The following is a 14705-nucleotide window of genomic DNA, read 5'->3' as shown; positions in this document are numbered from 1 at the left end:
GGCTTTCTGAAAGTCCAAGTAAACAATATGCACTGGATCACCCTTGTCCACATTTGTTGACCCCCTCAAAGAATTCTAATAGATTGGGAAGGCATGCTTTCCTTTACAAATGCTGTGTTGACTCTTCCCCAACAAATCAAGTTCATCTATGTATCTGATAATTCTGTTTTTTTACTATAGTTTCCACCATTTTGTCTGGTACTGAAATTAGGCTTACTGACCTTTAATTGCCAGCATTGCCTCTTGAAAAATAAGCATTACATTAGCTATCCTCCAATCATTACTCCTGGGGAATTCTGTGCCAAAAATTTAAAAATTCTGCTCCAAAACATTAAAAATTCTGCACACAATATTTTAAAATTCTGCATATTTTATTTGTCAAACTAACACAATATAATCATCCTGGTTTCAATTATGTTGGTAATTTGTTTAAACTACAATATAATGGTTGGAGAATGGAGTGGGCAGCATTAGAGGAAATCCCCAAACCTCCTTTCTCTAATAGTAGTGTAGATAAGTTTGACCCTTTATTTCTAGTTATTAGTCAACAAATATATGCAGCCACATGCTCAGTGTTACATCATAGGCAACTGAAGAGCAGATGAGAGTTGGTGAATCAAACTCACAATTTATATTGGCTACTGACCATCTCCAGAAAGCTCAGTAGCAAACAGTTCATGCAGCATATTTTATTAGGAAATGTTTTCAGTCCAAACTTTTAGATCAGTTCTAATCACTAAAGCAACATAAGCATTTATAAGCCATACTGTTCTTACAATAAGACTCCTTTACACCACTCTGGCAATGTAAAGGAACCTTAAAATGTTTACACCTGTTTTATACTCCTGGGTAATTCACAAAGACAATGGGAACAATTCACTAAAAACAATTCACTAAGCAGGCAGGCTGCTACATTCTTCTCTGCCTGAGGGGACAGAGCCTTCCCCACGCCTACCTGCTCAGAAATACCCCAAAGCCCTGCCCCTCCATGCTAAGCGTGTCGCAAAAGCATGTGAGAGGGACAGAATGACTTTCTCTCTCAGATGCATGATGGCCCAGTACCCCACTTCCCCCCGGCGGTGATTTACGTCTTTACTGGCTACTCCAGGTACCCAAACCGACCTGCCTGAGGTGCTGAGGAGGGGCATGTGACCAGTCTTGAGGCTTTCTTTTGCTTCCCCGTCAGAAGTCATTTTTCTGTGGAGAAGCAAAGAAATCTGCAGGGCACATGAATTCTGTGCATTCACAGTGATGCAGAATTCCCCCAGGAGTAAGTCATTTGGCACTGAGGCTGATTTAAGCAATAGGTTACATACCACAGTTAGTAGTTCTGCAATTTCATATTTGAGTTCCTTCAGAACTCTTGGGTGAATGCCATCTGGTCCTGGGAACTTATTACTGTTTAATTTATCAATTTATTCCCAAAATTCCTCTACTGACACTTCAATCTGGGGCAGTTCCTCAGAATTTCACCTAAAAAGAATGGCTCAGGTGTGGAAACCTTCTTCACACCCTCTGCAGTGAGACTGATGCAAAGGATTCATTTAGCTTCTCCTCAATGGCCTTGTCTTCCTTGAGTGCTCCTTTAACACCTCAACTGTCTTTCTCTTATTAGTTTAGAGAGAGACTTTTAAAACATGAATATACTTTTTTGCAATTTGATGCATTAAATTAGATTTACTGTGTATGAATTCAGTCTGGTAAACATGAGCCAGAACCTCTTCCTAGATCTGGGCCCAAGAAAATGTCCGTAGGTGTTGAGGGGACAGAATTTTCCTCTGCCCCCAGTGTGGAGTTTGACTAGCAGATATACATAGTTGCGTACGCATCACTTCTGCTCCTCATCTTACCTACGTTAGCCTCCCACTGGATCTTTTGTTAGCTGGTAAAGCACACGTTATGAAGCACAGCCCTGTGGCTCACCATATTGAGGACCCTTTTCTGGGCTTCCTGCATTTTACCACCACCCACAGTGCATTAGAACTTCACTGTTTCTGTTAAAAGAAAAGGAGGACTTGTGGCATCTTAGAGACTAACAAATTTATCTGAGCATAAGCTTTCGTGAGCGACAGCTCACTTCATCGGATGCATTCAGTGGAAAATACAGTGGGGAGATTTATAGACACAGAGAACATGAAACAATGGGTGTTACCATACACACTGTAAGGAGAGTGATCAGATAAGGTGAGCTATTACCAGCAGGAGAGCGGGGGCGGGGGGGGGGGGGGGATGGGGACTTTTCTAGTGATAATCAAGGTGGGCCATTTCCAGCAGTTGACAAGAACGTCTGAGGAACAGCGGCGGGGGTGGGGGGGGAATAAATATGGGGAAATAGTTTTACTTTGTGTAATGACCCATCCACTCTCAGTCTTTATTCAAGCCTAAGTTAATTGTATCCAGTTTGCAAATTAATTCCAATTCAGCAGTCTCTCGCTGGAGTCTGTTTTTGAAGTTTTTTTGTTGAAGAATTGCCACTTTTAGGTCTGTAATCGAGTGACCAAAGAGATTGAAGTGTTCGCTGACTGGTTTTTGAATGTTATAATTCTTGACGTCTGATTTGTGTCCATTTATTCTTTTACGTAGAGACTGTCCAGTTTGGCCAATGTACATGGCAGAGGGGCATTGCTGGCATATATCACATTGGTAGATGTGCAGGTGAACGAGCCTCTGATGGCGTGGCTAATGTGATTAGGTCCTATGATGGTGTCACTTGAATAAATATGTGGACAGAGTTGGCATCAGGCTTTGTTGCAAGGATAGGTTCCTGGGTTAGTGGTTCTGTTGTGTGGTGTGTGGTGCTGGTGAGTATTTGCTTCAAGTTGAGGGGCTGTCTGTAAGCAAGGACTGGCCTGTCTCCCAAGATCTGTGAGAGTGATGGGTCGTCCTTCAGGATAGGTTGTAGATCCTTGATGATGCATTGGAGAGGTTTTAGTTGGTTTTAGTTGGGGGCTGAAGGTGATAGCTAGTGGCGTTCTGTTATTTTCTTTGTTGGGCCTGTCCTGTAGTAGGTGACTTTGGGGTACTCTTCTGGCTCTGTCCATATGTTTCTTCACTTCAGCAGGTGGGTATTGTAGTTGTAAGAACGCTTGATAGAGATCTCTTTCCACACTTACAGCCATCCCCATGAATGACAATGGGAGTTACTGTACTTGAATATATGAAAAGAAAGGCCCTAATTATGTAGGATACCATAGAGAGGGATGAGAGAGGCTGGCTGGTTCTCTTGTTGGTAGATAACCAAGGGGCTAGTTGCCCCTATAACTTTAAACTTTTCATTTTCTTCATTTAAAAATGCTGGGTTGTGTATAACTGCTAGAGGGCAGTCCCAGGCAGCCGCTGGGTACCCCAGGAGTTCAGATCCAGTCTCATCACATAAGAACCTCATAGCTCAACAATGAAAACCAATGCCAGTCCTTTTGGGGTTTGCACACCCAAGGGCGGAATACTCGATTTTCTTGAAGATGGAGGCAAATTTGGGTCTAAAATAAGGGATGACCTTGGTGCTGAGAAATAACACAGAGTCAGTAGAAAGGCAAGTGCATCAGTGTAGAGCTGCTGTGTGTATTCATGGACACTGTCAACAACAAAATCTCTTGGACTGAGAGGACTCTGAATCTAAATTAGTTGGCAGCATCCAGGGGAATTTTAGTCATTTAGAAACTGCTGAAAATTCCACTGGCTTTCCTCCAGCACCTGTGGTTAGGTTATGTATTAAACGTTTGCTGATGTAACGCTACAGGGGATCATTTACATAATAGAGCTGGTAGGTTATAAAAACTACTGGACTAAACTGTGATATGAAGTTGGCTGAGTTGTCTGGAAGTCAGTTAAAGCAGGCAGGAGCACTGACACTGAATCTGGGGACAGACATCGTCTCACGGAGAGGAACTCTTAAGGCTGAGACTGTAAAATCACATTGAGTTACCGTGGTGCCAACGTTTTCCAGTTAGCCTTCTCAACCTGATAGCAAACACTTGGCTCTTGCTGGGAGTATGAAGAAAATGAAGCATTCCCAATTCACTGGAGGGAGAAAGCTGCAGGGACCATCTTCTGGTGAAAATGCATCAATGCTTCCCAAAGAGGCTCAAAAGGAGAGAGAGAAGCAGAAATCAAATAGGAGACAGAGAGTGAAAGATATGGCAGTCAAATTGCTGAAGAATTTGTCCTCTCTGAAGAAGGAAACTGAAGAGAAGCCTGTGGACAAAGAGTCTGGTGGGAGGCAGTATCTCTCAGGTACTCTCTGCTAGTCTGTCCTCCCCACTGGCCGCCTCCTGTTTCTTCTCACCGTGGAAACTGTTTTCATCAGCTCCTGCCATTTGGAATAGGCTTCCTATCTCTCTCCTCCTCCTGGATTCACCTCTCATTTCAAATCTTTTCTGAAACGTATATTTCTCCTTGCCGATGTTTTTAAATTTTACTCCCCTTTCTGTTGCTCATTTGTATTTCACTTTGCAACTGTATTATCCATCCCTGCAAAGCGCCTTGGTTTAGTTTGTAAGAAAGATGTGATACAAACAGAGTTTGGTTGTAAGCGTGTTCATATGGTGGTCTGTTCTTCCAGTAATGTGCAGGGGGGCATGTGTAGGTAACCTATGCCAACTTAGCTCCCTCTCCATGCTACATCTATTGGCAGGTGCTGGGCCCTTATATGTCGATACCAAAGAAATCTGTTGCCACAGGCAATTGATATTTAGTGATTGTTGTGAGAACCAGAGAGTTAAAAGCACACTTTTTAACTAGACGCAATAAAGCATTTTGTAGGAAGCTGGATTCTGGGAAATATTTTCCTATGTGAATCATCATTTTATATCCCTTAAAGGGCAATGCCCTCCTAGATCCTGACTCTAATGACAAACAGTGAAGATATAGACACAGTTACAGGACGAGCTGGGCTTTAGACCCCTTTTAAGGTGTGTTTACCATGCTCTCAAGCTCAGGTTTGTGGGACCCGTGCTTGGGGAGTCGGTGTTTCCAAACCCATGCTTGCACATCTAAAAACTGCATTGTAAACCTGGGTTTACAATTGCTGGGCCTGGGTTTCACAGCCTTGCTAACACATCCATACTGCACTATGCAGACCTTTTGTCACAGGTCTGCGGCTTAACCTGCGTCCATGCTGCAAAATTACAGGTCCTAGGTGTTTGCTGACCTGAGTCAGACTGATTTGTGCGTGGATGGAAGGGAGTCTTGGGCTCAAACCTGAGTCAAAGCCCGGGCTTAGTGTGCAGTGTAGACAAACACTTAATCCCTCTCGAGTGCGCCCCTCAGGTGACAGACCTTTCTGCCTAAACCACTCCCAAGGTTGGAACCATGTGACTTTACCACCCTTACACTAAATCTCAGGATGCAGCCCTCTGGCTAACCTGACAGACCCAGCTGGGTTTGGCATCTTCAGGTCCTTTTTCTCTGGGAGCCTGTTACAGAATGGATTTGCAGGGACACAGAAATAGCTTCTTCAAAACAAAGCATTGGCTATTCACCCAAAGGTACAAAGCATGCAGAGCAAAGGTACCAAGCAAAAATGCCTGTGTACATATTCCCCCTAGCCTACACCTTAATCTTTCCTTGCAAGCTCAACAGAGTTAATCCCATCTCTGGTCAGAAGAGTGACACTGAGTTCTGCAGCATGCTCTGTGACCCCCTCTCCCAATGTGCGTGTCTGTCCCCATCATGACAACCCACTCAAGTCCCTTCTTTCCTAGGCCAACGTCTTTAAAGTTTTAGCATCTCCTTTGATCCTGATTTAAGTCTGGGAAGAGTGGACCTTGCCATAGGAGCTGGAGCCAGGCATTGAGTATTCTCCAATCAGTGGCTTCTTGCTTGTCTCCTTAGAGACGCTTTGTATTCTATGGACTGTACCGTATCTTTGCTTCATTTGTTTAATTTCCTATTGGTTTCCCACTTACAGCCTCTTTTCACTCTATGTAATCAGGCACAAGTATACTGAGGTGCACATGATATGTATAAAAAATAATACACAACTCCCTCATTCTCCACAGATGTATCTGAAATTGTTTCCAGGGTGTGACCAATCACCAATCACACCAGCCTGTTAAGCATAGGCTCCCATGAGATCTGGGTTCCCTTCCTGGCTCTGCTATAGCTAGGCTTGGAAGAGTTAGTTTTTTATTGCTGCTTGAGAACTTATTAGAGTTTGATTTAAGGCTATTCACTTTGTATATTTTGACTTGTGATGTTGACAATTGTGTTTTAAGTGTTATAAAGCTTTAACTTTTTGAATTGCAGCTTCTACTGTCATTAAATAATTATTGTCTGACTCATCCCATTTCCTGGAACTGTGAAAGTTTAAATCAATCAAAAATTTAAAAAAGATTAAATCCCATAATTGTGTGCAACTGTGAAAATGTAAATGGTTAAAAATGTTGAAAAGTGTTGAAAAACAAACATCAATAGTATTTGTCAAACTTATATATAAGTTCTGCCAAGCCTAACTATAGATGACTGTGGGAAAATCACTTAACTGCACCGGGCCTCAGTCTACCCACCTGTAAAATGGGAATGATACCCTACCTCACAAGGCTGTTATGAGAATACATTCTTATTATCTGTGAGTTGCTCAGTAATTACTATGATTGCCACAGAAAAGTCTATAGCTAAGTCAATAACCTTCTGGTTGTATTTTTACTGTTTCAGATCAAGCCATTTGTGAATTGATAGATCAAGCAAAATTTCTTGAAGCTTGTAATCACATTTATGATCTGGAGCAATCTGAACATAAGAGTGAAATAAAGATTGACTTACTTTACAAAAAAGTAGCAGAAAGAATGTGGTCAGTTGTGCAAGAAGCAATCAGTGGAAGCGATAGTACATTACTGGAGCCACTGAAATCAGTAGGTGAATCACTGAAGTGGGAAAAAGAGAAAGAAAAAGAATGGTTTGACAGTGTCAAAGACATGGAATCTGTTTCAACCTGGAGCCCAAAATACTGGAATAAAGATCTCGAGAAACTGCTAATGGAGTGCATGGCAACACAGATTCCCTCCTTCGTGTCTGCTAGCAACACAGATGAGTCTGCATTAAAAGATCATCTGAGTCAGTTGGAAACCACAATTTTTCCCAACCTGAGATGCAAAAGAGATGTCTTCAAAGAAGCAGGATTGCTTACTACCTTTACAAAATGTTGTAATGCCTGTTTGTCTTCTTACCTTTCCACACTTACAGGCGGTGATATGAGCTTCAGCAAATGTCTTCTCATTTATGAATTGGGCTTTAATATGTACAGAAGGTATGTTCCAAGTAATTCCTCTTTTTCTTTATACCTTTCAGTTTCCCTTTTAGTTCTGAGCATGGTCCTTCTTGAGCTTCAAGGCAGTGATACTGAAGGAACATAAAGGGAAAGGTTAGCCAATATTCAGGCCCTTGTGGGTTAGGAGGAGAAATTGATTATAGGTATTTCTTTGGTGCAATCCTGTTTATTTACAAGGAATGGACACAAAGTCCTGTTTCCCTAAGCACAGTAGGCATCAAACAACAGGAGGCATTTTCTTTGCTCACAGTTTTTCCAGTCAGCGCACTGCCCCAAAAGCTCTCTCTTTAGGCTTTCTCTCATGGTCTCACTGCTAGTGCTTCTCTTACTGTCTCCTTGGATTTCTTGCTGCTTTCTGTCTGCGTCTGACTTCTTCTGGCTCACAGACATGCTCAGCTCCATCAAACAATGCCCTGCCTCCCTGCGGTTGTATTCAGGCCCCAGGAAAAATTCCTTAGACCACATGGCTCAACTCCTACTCCAGCCTTGCCATGCTGGTCTGTTATTTTGGGTGGTAGCTTCTATTGTTTCAGCTATTACTCATGAAAGGGGCATTTAACACCTCCCTCATTTAGCCTAATCTAATGGAAGGCAGCTATCATGCCTACCAGCACTGCCCATAGGCCAAAGACACACTTCATGGGAGCCACCCAACCTCCCCCATAACGGTGTCTTTTCTATGAGTTTGATTTTGCTTGTTCTTAGTGAATGGATTTCCTTTCCAGACCGAGGCCATGTCTGCACTACAGACCTATATTGGAATAACTACGTTGTTCAAGGGTGTGGAAAAAATCCACGTGTAGACAGTGCTATGTCGGCGTAGGAACGTCTTCACTAAAGCGCTACAGCAGCACAGCTGTATGTGAAGACAAGCCCCTAGATACCTACCAATTTATAAATGGTATCATGGTAGCTGAATCCCTGACCATCTAGGGCCCGGTAGAGCACAACCTTGAACTTCACCCAGAACTGACGAGAGAGACAGTCTAAAGAATAGGCATTATGGAGCAGATTGACTTCCCTATTCTGCTCACTTTGTGCTACACAGATTGGAAATCACCTGCATCTCACCTAGGGATTCCGCTGTTGAGGAGTTCCCAGTGGTGTTAGGGATAGCACGGTGGGCTCCTGCATTACCCCTGCTGCAGCCCTGGCTCAGAGGTGTGGCTGGATTGTATTCTGCTCCATCTGTTTTTAACTGGCAGATGGTACTCTAACCTGTGTTAGGGAAGAGCTGAACAAAGAATTGGGGAGCTGTAACCAGCCCTCTGACAGTCCCCCAGCTCTGCTGCACTGAGTGGAACTCATCTGTAGCACATAATCTGTCCCTCTACCCACAGATGGCTCACCCCACTCCCAAGGTCAGCCCCAGCACTCTGGCCCCTGCACTCTTCAAGTGCTTTTCAAGGATGGCTCAAGCACAAGACAACTGATTGCAGCCATTTAGCCTTGAGCTTAACAAATGAAGGGCTCACCGTGGTGTGAGCTGCGTTAGAACAGAGCAAGCATAGTGGGGTGCACCGCTCGTCTCTGAACTCCCTGCAGGTTGTTTCTCCTGGTAATGTGGTGCCCATTACTGATCACAGTATCCTAGGGGTACTTTGTTTAGCAGGGGCAGCACTTCTTCTTGTTTAATGGGGAATAGAATCCAGCCTTCCCACAGGGAGATGTTAACAATTCTCACCAATAACGGCGCATCTGTGCCTGTCTCCAGAATACTGGCCATGGAAGCAGTTCCCTCAGCATACACCCAACCTCTTTCTGGCTATGGTACTTACATGGCTTCTATCACTGTTGTATCTGAACTCACTACTGTATCTTTAAAGTATTTATAGGGGAGCACTATTATCCTCATTTTACAGATGAGGCACAGAGAGCCTTGGGGATTTGCTAAGCTTCACACAGGATGTTTGTGGCAAAGCAGGAATTGAACCTGTGTTTTCCACAGCACAAGCTAGTGATTTGAGCACTGAACATCCTTCACTGTGTACTTAAGAACTTGTAGATGGGGCTTAGAAAGTGTTAGTGGGGATAATGATTGTTACGGAAAAGTTAGCACATGTGACTCCATTTTGGTTTGGGGCCCACCATTGTCTAAAAGCAAGCACATCATACACCAGGAGGAGTGATCCTTAGATACTGAATCCCTGTGAAAATCCTCCTCCTTGTCTCCAGCCTGCCTTGACTCCCAGTATCTGTTTTTTGTCAGTCTCTAACTCCCTATCTCTTGGCCTTTGATGTGAGGCCTCCCATCCTGATAATAAAAGTTACTGATGCATGGCTTTAGGACCATGCTGTGTGATTAACATACTGGTTTAGCACGAGGAATGCACCAAGCAGGGATAGGTAGTAGATAAAACAAGGGTTTGTTTATTGGCTAAGGTTTCTGATGCACGAGGGCAACATGCTTTGCTAAAAAGTATATAACCTTTGTATAATCTGTATTCAGGGTCCCCTCCTGGCTAGCAGGGGGGCACCACGCTCGAGCGTAATAAACTTAGTGTCTTTTGGGAACTCTGCAGTTGTGGACTTTGTTTATGTGCCTCAGCCTAGATTCGAACTGTGCGTGACCTATCAGATATAATTCGCAGCATTTGTGTGCGTGTCCTACCAGGTGTAATTCGCAGCAGTTGTGTGCGTGTCCTACCAGGTGTAATTCGTAGCATTTGTGTGCGTGTTCTATCAGGTATAATTTGCAGCATTTGTGTGCGTGTCCTACCAGGTGTAATTCATAGCACTTGTGTGCGTGTCCTACCAGGTGTAATTCGCAGCAGTTGTGTGCGTGTCCTCTCAGGTGTAATTCGTAACGTGTACGACCATACCAGTTGCATTAAAGTCTGGATACATTGATAATTTTTATTGCTATGGTGATGTGGCTTTTTCTATTCTGTGTAGCTTCTCATCTGACATTTTAAACTTTGCACCCTGAAATGTAATGATTGTTGTCCTTATCCTAACAGCATAAATTCATAGTGAAGATCAGTTCTGACCAAGCAGTGCTCCATCTCTGTGCTGTTCTGGAAGCCAGTGACCCTAAGAACTGACTGTACAACTTGGGAAATGTCTTGGTTGCCCCAATTCAGCAAAGAACGTGATGACTTCAAGCAAGTGAATAGTCCATTGACTTCAGTGTGATTACTCGCATGCTTAACGTTAGGCATGTGCTTAAGTACTTTGCTGAACTGGGGCTGTATGTTTGCAGCCAAATATTATTTACTTTCCCAGCCCTTTAAGAGCGATTATGATGGGCTGGTTCTGATTCTTTAAGGTCAGGAGAGGTTGTGTGAGAGGCCAATTACCCAATGTCTGTTCTGGTTACCTGGAAGGAGATGAGAGGCAGGTGATCCCATGGAATAGTTAGTTTCTGGGAGGATGAAGTGACAGGAAAAACCCAGGCTAGTGTTCCTTTATGGGCCCAGGACCAGGAGCCTAGCAGAGTGGGTGAGACATGGCTCTCATCTCTCTCAGCTGGTCCAGGCAGGTGTTTTGGTTGCTAGACCCCCTGGGAAGGATTAAGGGAGTAGTCAGGTAACTGGGTAGATGAATCAAAATGGAGGTTCCAAGCCTAGTCAGGGGAAGCTGCTGAGGGGAAGAACTCAGCTAGCGTAAAGCCCCAAGAAGGAGGGCTATGCAACCTCTGTACCTCAGGGGAAAGTCCACTAGCCTGACTGGGTAAACACAGGCAGGCCCCACCAAGGAGGACTGTGGATACTCTGAGCTTGAGGGGAGATTTTACAAGTTGTGGGGGCTGGGGCTAGACGCACACAGACCAAGAGGGAGGGCTGTGAAACCCTGAATCTAAAAGGAGCGTTCTTTTGGGGGAGCTGATTAATCTGAATAAAGGAGACCCTGAGTGGCGGGAATATTGTTTTTAAAGCCTCTGGGTGTAAGTGGATTATTCTGAGAAGTCAGAGGGAAACTGAGGCAAGGTGTGTGCAGTGCCATCCCAGGCCATTGGGGGTGCCCTGGGATGGCACCTATCCACACAGAATATCATGTATATTCTGTAAAATATGAATGTTTGCTTTAATGATTGACTCTTGCACATGAATCAGCGTAGCTTGTGTGGAAATAGCAGGAGAGCTCTATTATTTCCCAACAGAGACTCTTGAGTACCCAGAACTAATAGAACTTTTGGGAGGGCTGATGGTGCTAAGGTCTTTGCATTTAACTATCCCGAATATCTCTTTCACGACAAATATAATAGGTGTTCTCAGCTGTAAGCATATTTATCTGAACTTGTACACTGCACCTCTCTTAACGCTAGGCTTATTACACAAATGTTACCTAAAGCACATTTTGAAGATCAACAACAGGCTGCCCAAACCCAGTGACACCAGCAGACCCTATTTCAGATGTAAAGAATTTTTGCCTCCTCTTCCCATTGTCAAACTACATTACTCTGCCCAGCCTTCTGACGCCTCAGTCATCCCATCCATCAATCACATACACGCTCCCTTCAAGAAAAGCCTGGGGAAATGTGTAATTGTGTGTCGTACGGCATGTTCTGAAGGTCACCAAATCTATGATCTGTTGGAGCAAGTGGGGAGGAGAGTTCCAAAGCCTTTCGACTTATACTGGTACTGTATAGTTATTCCCCTTCCCATATAGGAATATCACCTTTGAACCTATATAGCTGTATCCACACTGGGAGTCTGAAGGGTCTACACTAACAGTACAACTTTCTAGTGCAGACAAGGCCAAGAGAGAGCTGCAGGAAGGAGTGAGACAGAGGAGAGGGGAGGATGTAATTGGAGAATGGGGCCACAAAAAGGGCCAAAAAGAGAAGAATAAAAAAAGGATGGGGCTGGGGAGGATCAAAAAAATATTTTACCTAGTTGCAATTGTTCCTTAGATGAGAGCTGAATGCTGCTTTGTGCATGCAATTAGCCAGGTGAGCTACACGTCACAAATATGGCCATAGCCAAGCACAGGTTCTCAGTACTGGGATTGGAAGAGCCACAAAGCTACTGGAAAACTGCCGCTCTTACTGCAATTTTGTTTTCTGTGTGCAATGACAGTGAGAAGCTCCTCATGCCCTGCTGGACTCCACAGCAGATGCTCTTAGCTGATGCATATGTTCTCAAGTGGAATTTTTCAAATGTGGAGGAAAAGCTGCTCACAGTCATCCAGGTAAGAACATGGAGTTCTAGCAAACCTGGTTGTCACCCCAAATCATTCTCTTTTTAATAATACATTTCCTTGTTATTTTGGCTCATGTACAGAAAAGGTCAAATACTCCTGTCCAGCTGGCTACCCCATGGCTCTACTCCTCAATCTGTTTATTTAGTAGGAGAATGAAAACATACCACACAGAGAATGGTATTAAATTAGGTGATGGTCTCAGGGTGGTTCCTAGCAGACAGGTGCCTACATCACAAACGGCCCCCATCTCAATGTGTTGGTAGTTTCAGTAAAGAAGCCAAGAACTGAAGGTCCACAAACAGCAGTCTGCCTTCCTCGCCGATAGGCGGTGCCCTATTTGAGCACTTTGGCAAGAGGCTACTGGGAACTTTGAACTGCCTCTTTTCATGCTATTACTATACCTGCACTATGGGGGGGATTCACTCCACACACACAAAATCAGAATATTTAGGTTCTATCCAGGTGGAGTACAGGAGACCATGGAGGTGAAATCCACCCCCCAACTAACCCAGGGCTGTTTCACGGGACTACATACCCCTTTCCCTATGGATGTTAATCAGCCTATAGTTTGGACTAAGGGTCACAGACCCTTTGCACCAGTCATGCAGGATACTGGGGCCTCTGGATCTGAGTAATATGGATCTATGGTCACCCCTAGCCTGCCCCAAAGTGGCCTTCCATGCTAACCTTTGTGGGGCTGGCATAGATACAGTTTCCTTGGCAAAGCACACAGACACCTCACAGAGCCTCTAAGGGCATGTCTACACTGCAACATAAGTCTGTGCTTGAGCATGGGCTCAGGCCTAATCCCCCTTGCGTCTATTCTGTAATTGCGCTAGCCCAGGGCTCAGGCCCAGGGTCCCAGGACCCTGCAGGGCCCAAGTTCAAGTTAAGCCAGGACCCAGGGTCCAAGCCCTATTGCTTTGCAGTATAGATGCAGCCCTGCTTGACTTGGTTCCCGGGTGTCAGCTGGAAGTATCCCACAATTCCACGGGACAACTTCCTTAGTCTTCTCGGTCCCAACAATCTGCAATCCACTTTATTGAAAATGGAAGCTCTTTTCAAATGGCTTTGCAAATGGCAGCAGCTCAGGTCAGTGTTAACCCATTCTCTTCTGATCTGCAAACCCATTGTCAGAGAGCCCTCCTGGGTTTGCTGTGGAGAGCAAAGCGATCAAGCCTTTTGCGAAGTGAGCTGCTTCCTGGAAACGTGCAGGGCAGGCAGTAAAGTTTTCCTACAGTGCACCATGGCCCTAGGGCAGTAAAGTGGCCACATTTCAGAGGTGGGGGGCAGCTAGGGACTCTGGGATATGGTTACTTTGACTTGGGTCTGTGCACTGCAGTGTGGACCCCAGAGCCCTAGGGTTGAGCATGGGTTAGAAAAGTCTTAACATAGGGTTAAAATACAATGTAGATGCTCAAGCCCAGCTGGCACCAGGGCCACTAACCCCGGGCTTACGTTCAGTGTAGACATACCCTTAGTGGGGCTTGAGTGGGGAAGGGGGCCTTACAGTCAAACCATGACTCCAACTCCCAACGCTTCCAGGACAGTATTTATTTTTTAATTTAAAAACCCCTTAGAAGGATGCTTTGTAGGAATGTGGTGTGGGCTCCAAAGGAAAGAGATGAGCTTCTGACGGTATACATTGCAATGTCAGGGGTAGCCAAATGAAGAAGGTGCTTTTTAATGTAACTAGAACCCAAGCATGGCAGGGCCCACTTCCCCTAGCACTGGCTGCAGTAAGCTGGCATCAGGCCCTTGTAACATTATCTCTTTCGTTTCCCCAGCCTCTCTCAAACAACATCCACCTGCAACCCAGCTAGTGAAGGAGGGGAAAACCACTACAATTGGCTGAATCAGTTCAGGAAATACTATGGAGCATTACGCTTTCCACAGCAGCGCCCCAGGAATGATTTCTGAAGGAAAAGGCATATTTAGTCATGTACATACTCATATAGGCACCCGTTGAGGAAAGCATCTAAGCATGTGATTAAGTCTGATTGATTTTTTTTATGCTTAAAGCTAAGCACATGCTTAAGTGCTTTCCTGAATCAGGACTATAGGGAAGACCTCATGCTCTTAATGTCTCTCTTCAGCATGTGTTTCAGATGAGGATGTGACTATAATCATGGTAAGCACTGTAAGACCAGCTCCAAGAATGCATCTGCATCATTGGCAGAGCTGATGCAATTATCCATCCTGAATAATTTTGATGGTGAATCTCACCCTTTTTATTCCTTTTGGGAAATAACTATATGATAATCAAGACATATGAAAAAATGTCAGCCTATGG

General features: G+C 44.4%; 1 protein-coding gene across 4 annotated transcripts in view; it reads left to right on the top strand.

Annotated features, from left to right (window-relative positions):
- The first annotated feature begins 3792 nt into the window (after nucleotides 1-3792).
- The window catches only part of LOC140913399 (exocyst complex component 3), a 37269-nt gene continuing 26356 nt past the window's right edge, over nucleotides 3793-14705 (top strand). For all 4 annotated transcript variants that reach the window (XM_073349732.2, XM_073349731.2, XM_073349728.2 and 1 more), the window contains exons 1-3: nucleotides 3793-4233; nucleotides 6655-7246; nucleotides 12289-12400. In XM_073349732.2, the coding sequence (XP_073205833.1) occupies nucleotides 3993-4233; nucleotides 6655-7246; nucleotides 12289-12400 (945 nt within the window). In that variant the 5' untranslated portion in view covers nucleotides 3793-3992. The remainder of the gene's footprint in view (nucleotides 4234-6654; nucleotides 7247-12288; nucleotides 12401-14705) is intronic.

The sequence above is a fragment of the Lepidochelys kempii genome, chromosome 6 (assembly GCF_965140285.1).
Source record: "Lepidochelys kempii isolate rLepKem1 chromosome 6, rLepKem1.hap1, whole genome shotgun sequence".
Lineage (NCBI taxonomy): Eukaryota > Metazoa > Chordata > Testudines > Cheloniidae > Lepidochelys > Lepidochelys kempii.
Note: the sequence above shows the minus strand (reverse complement) of the source record. Positions and strands in the feature narration are given on the sequence as shown.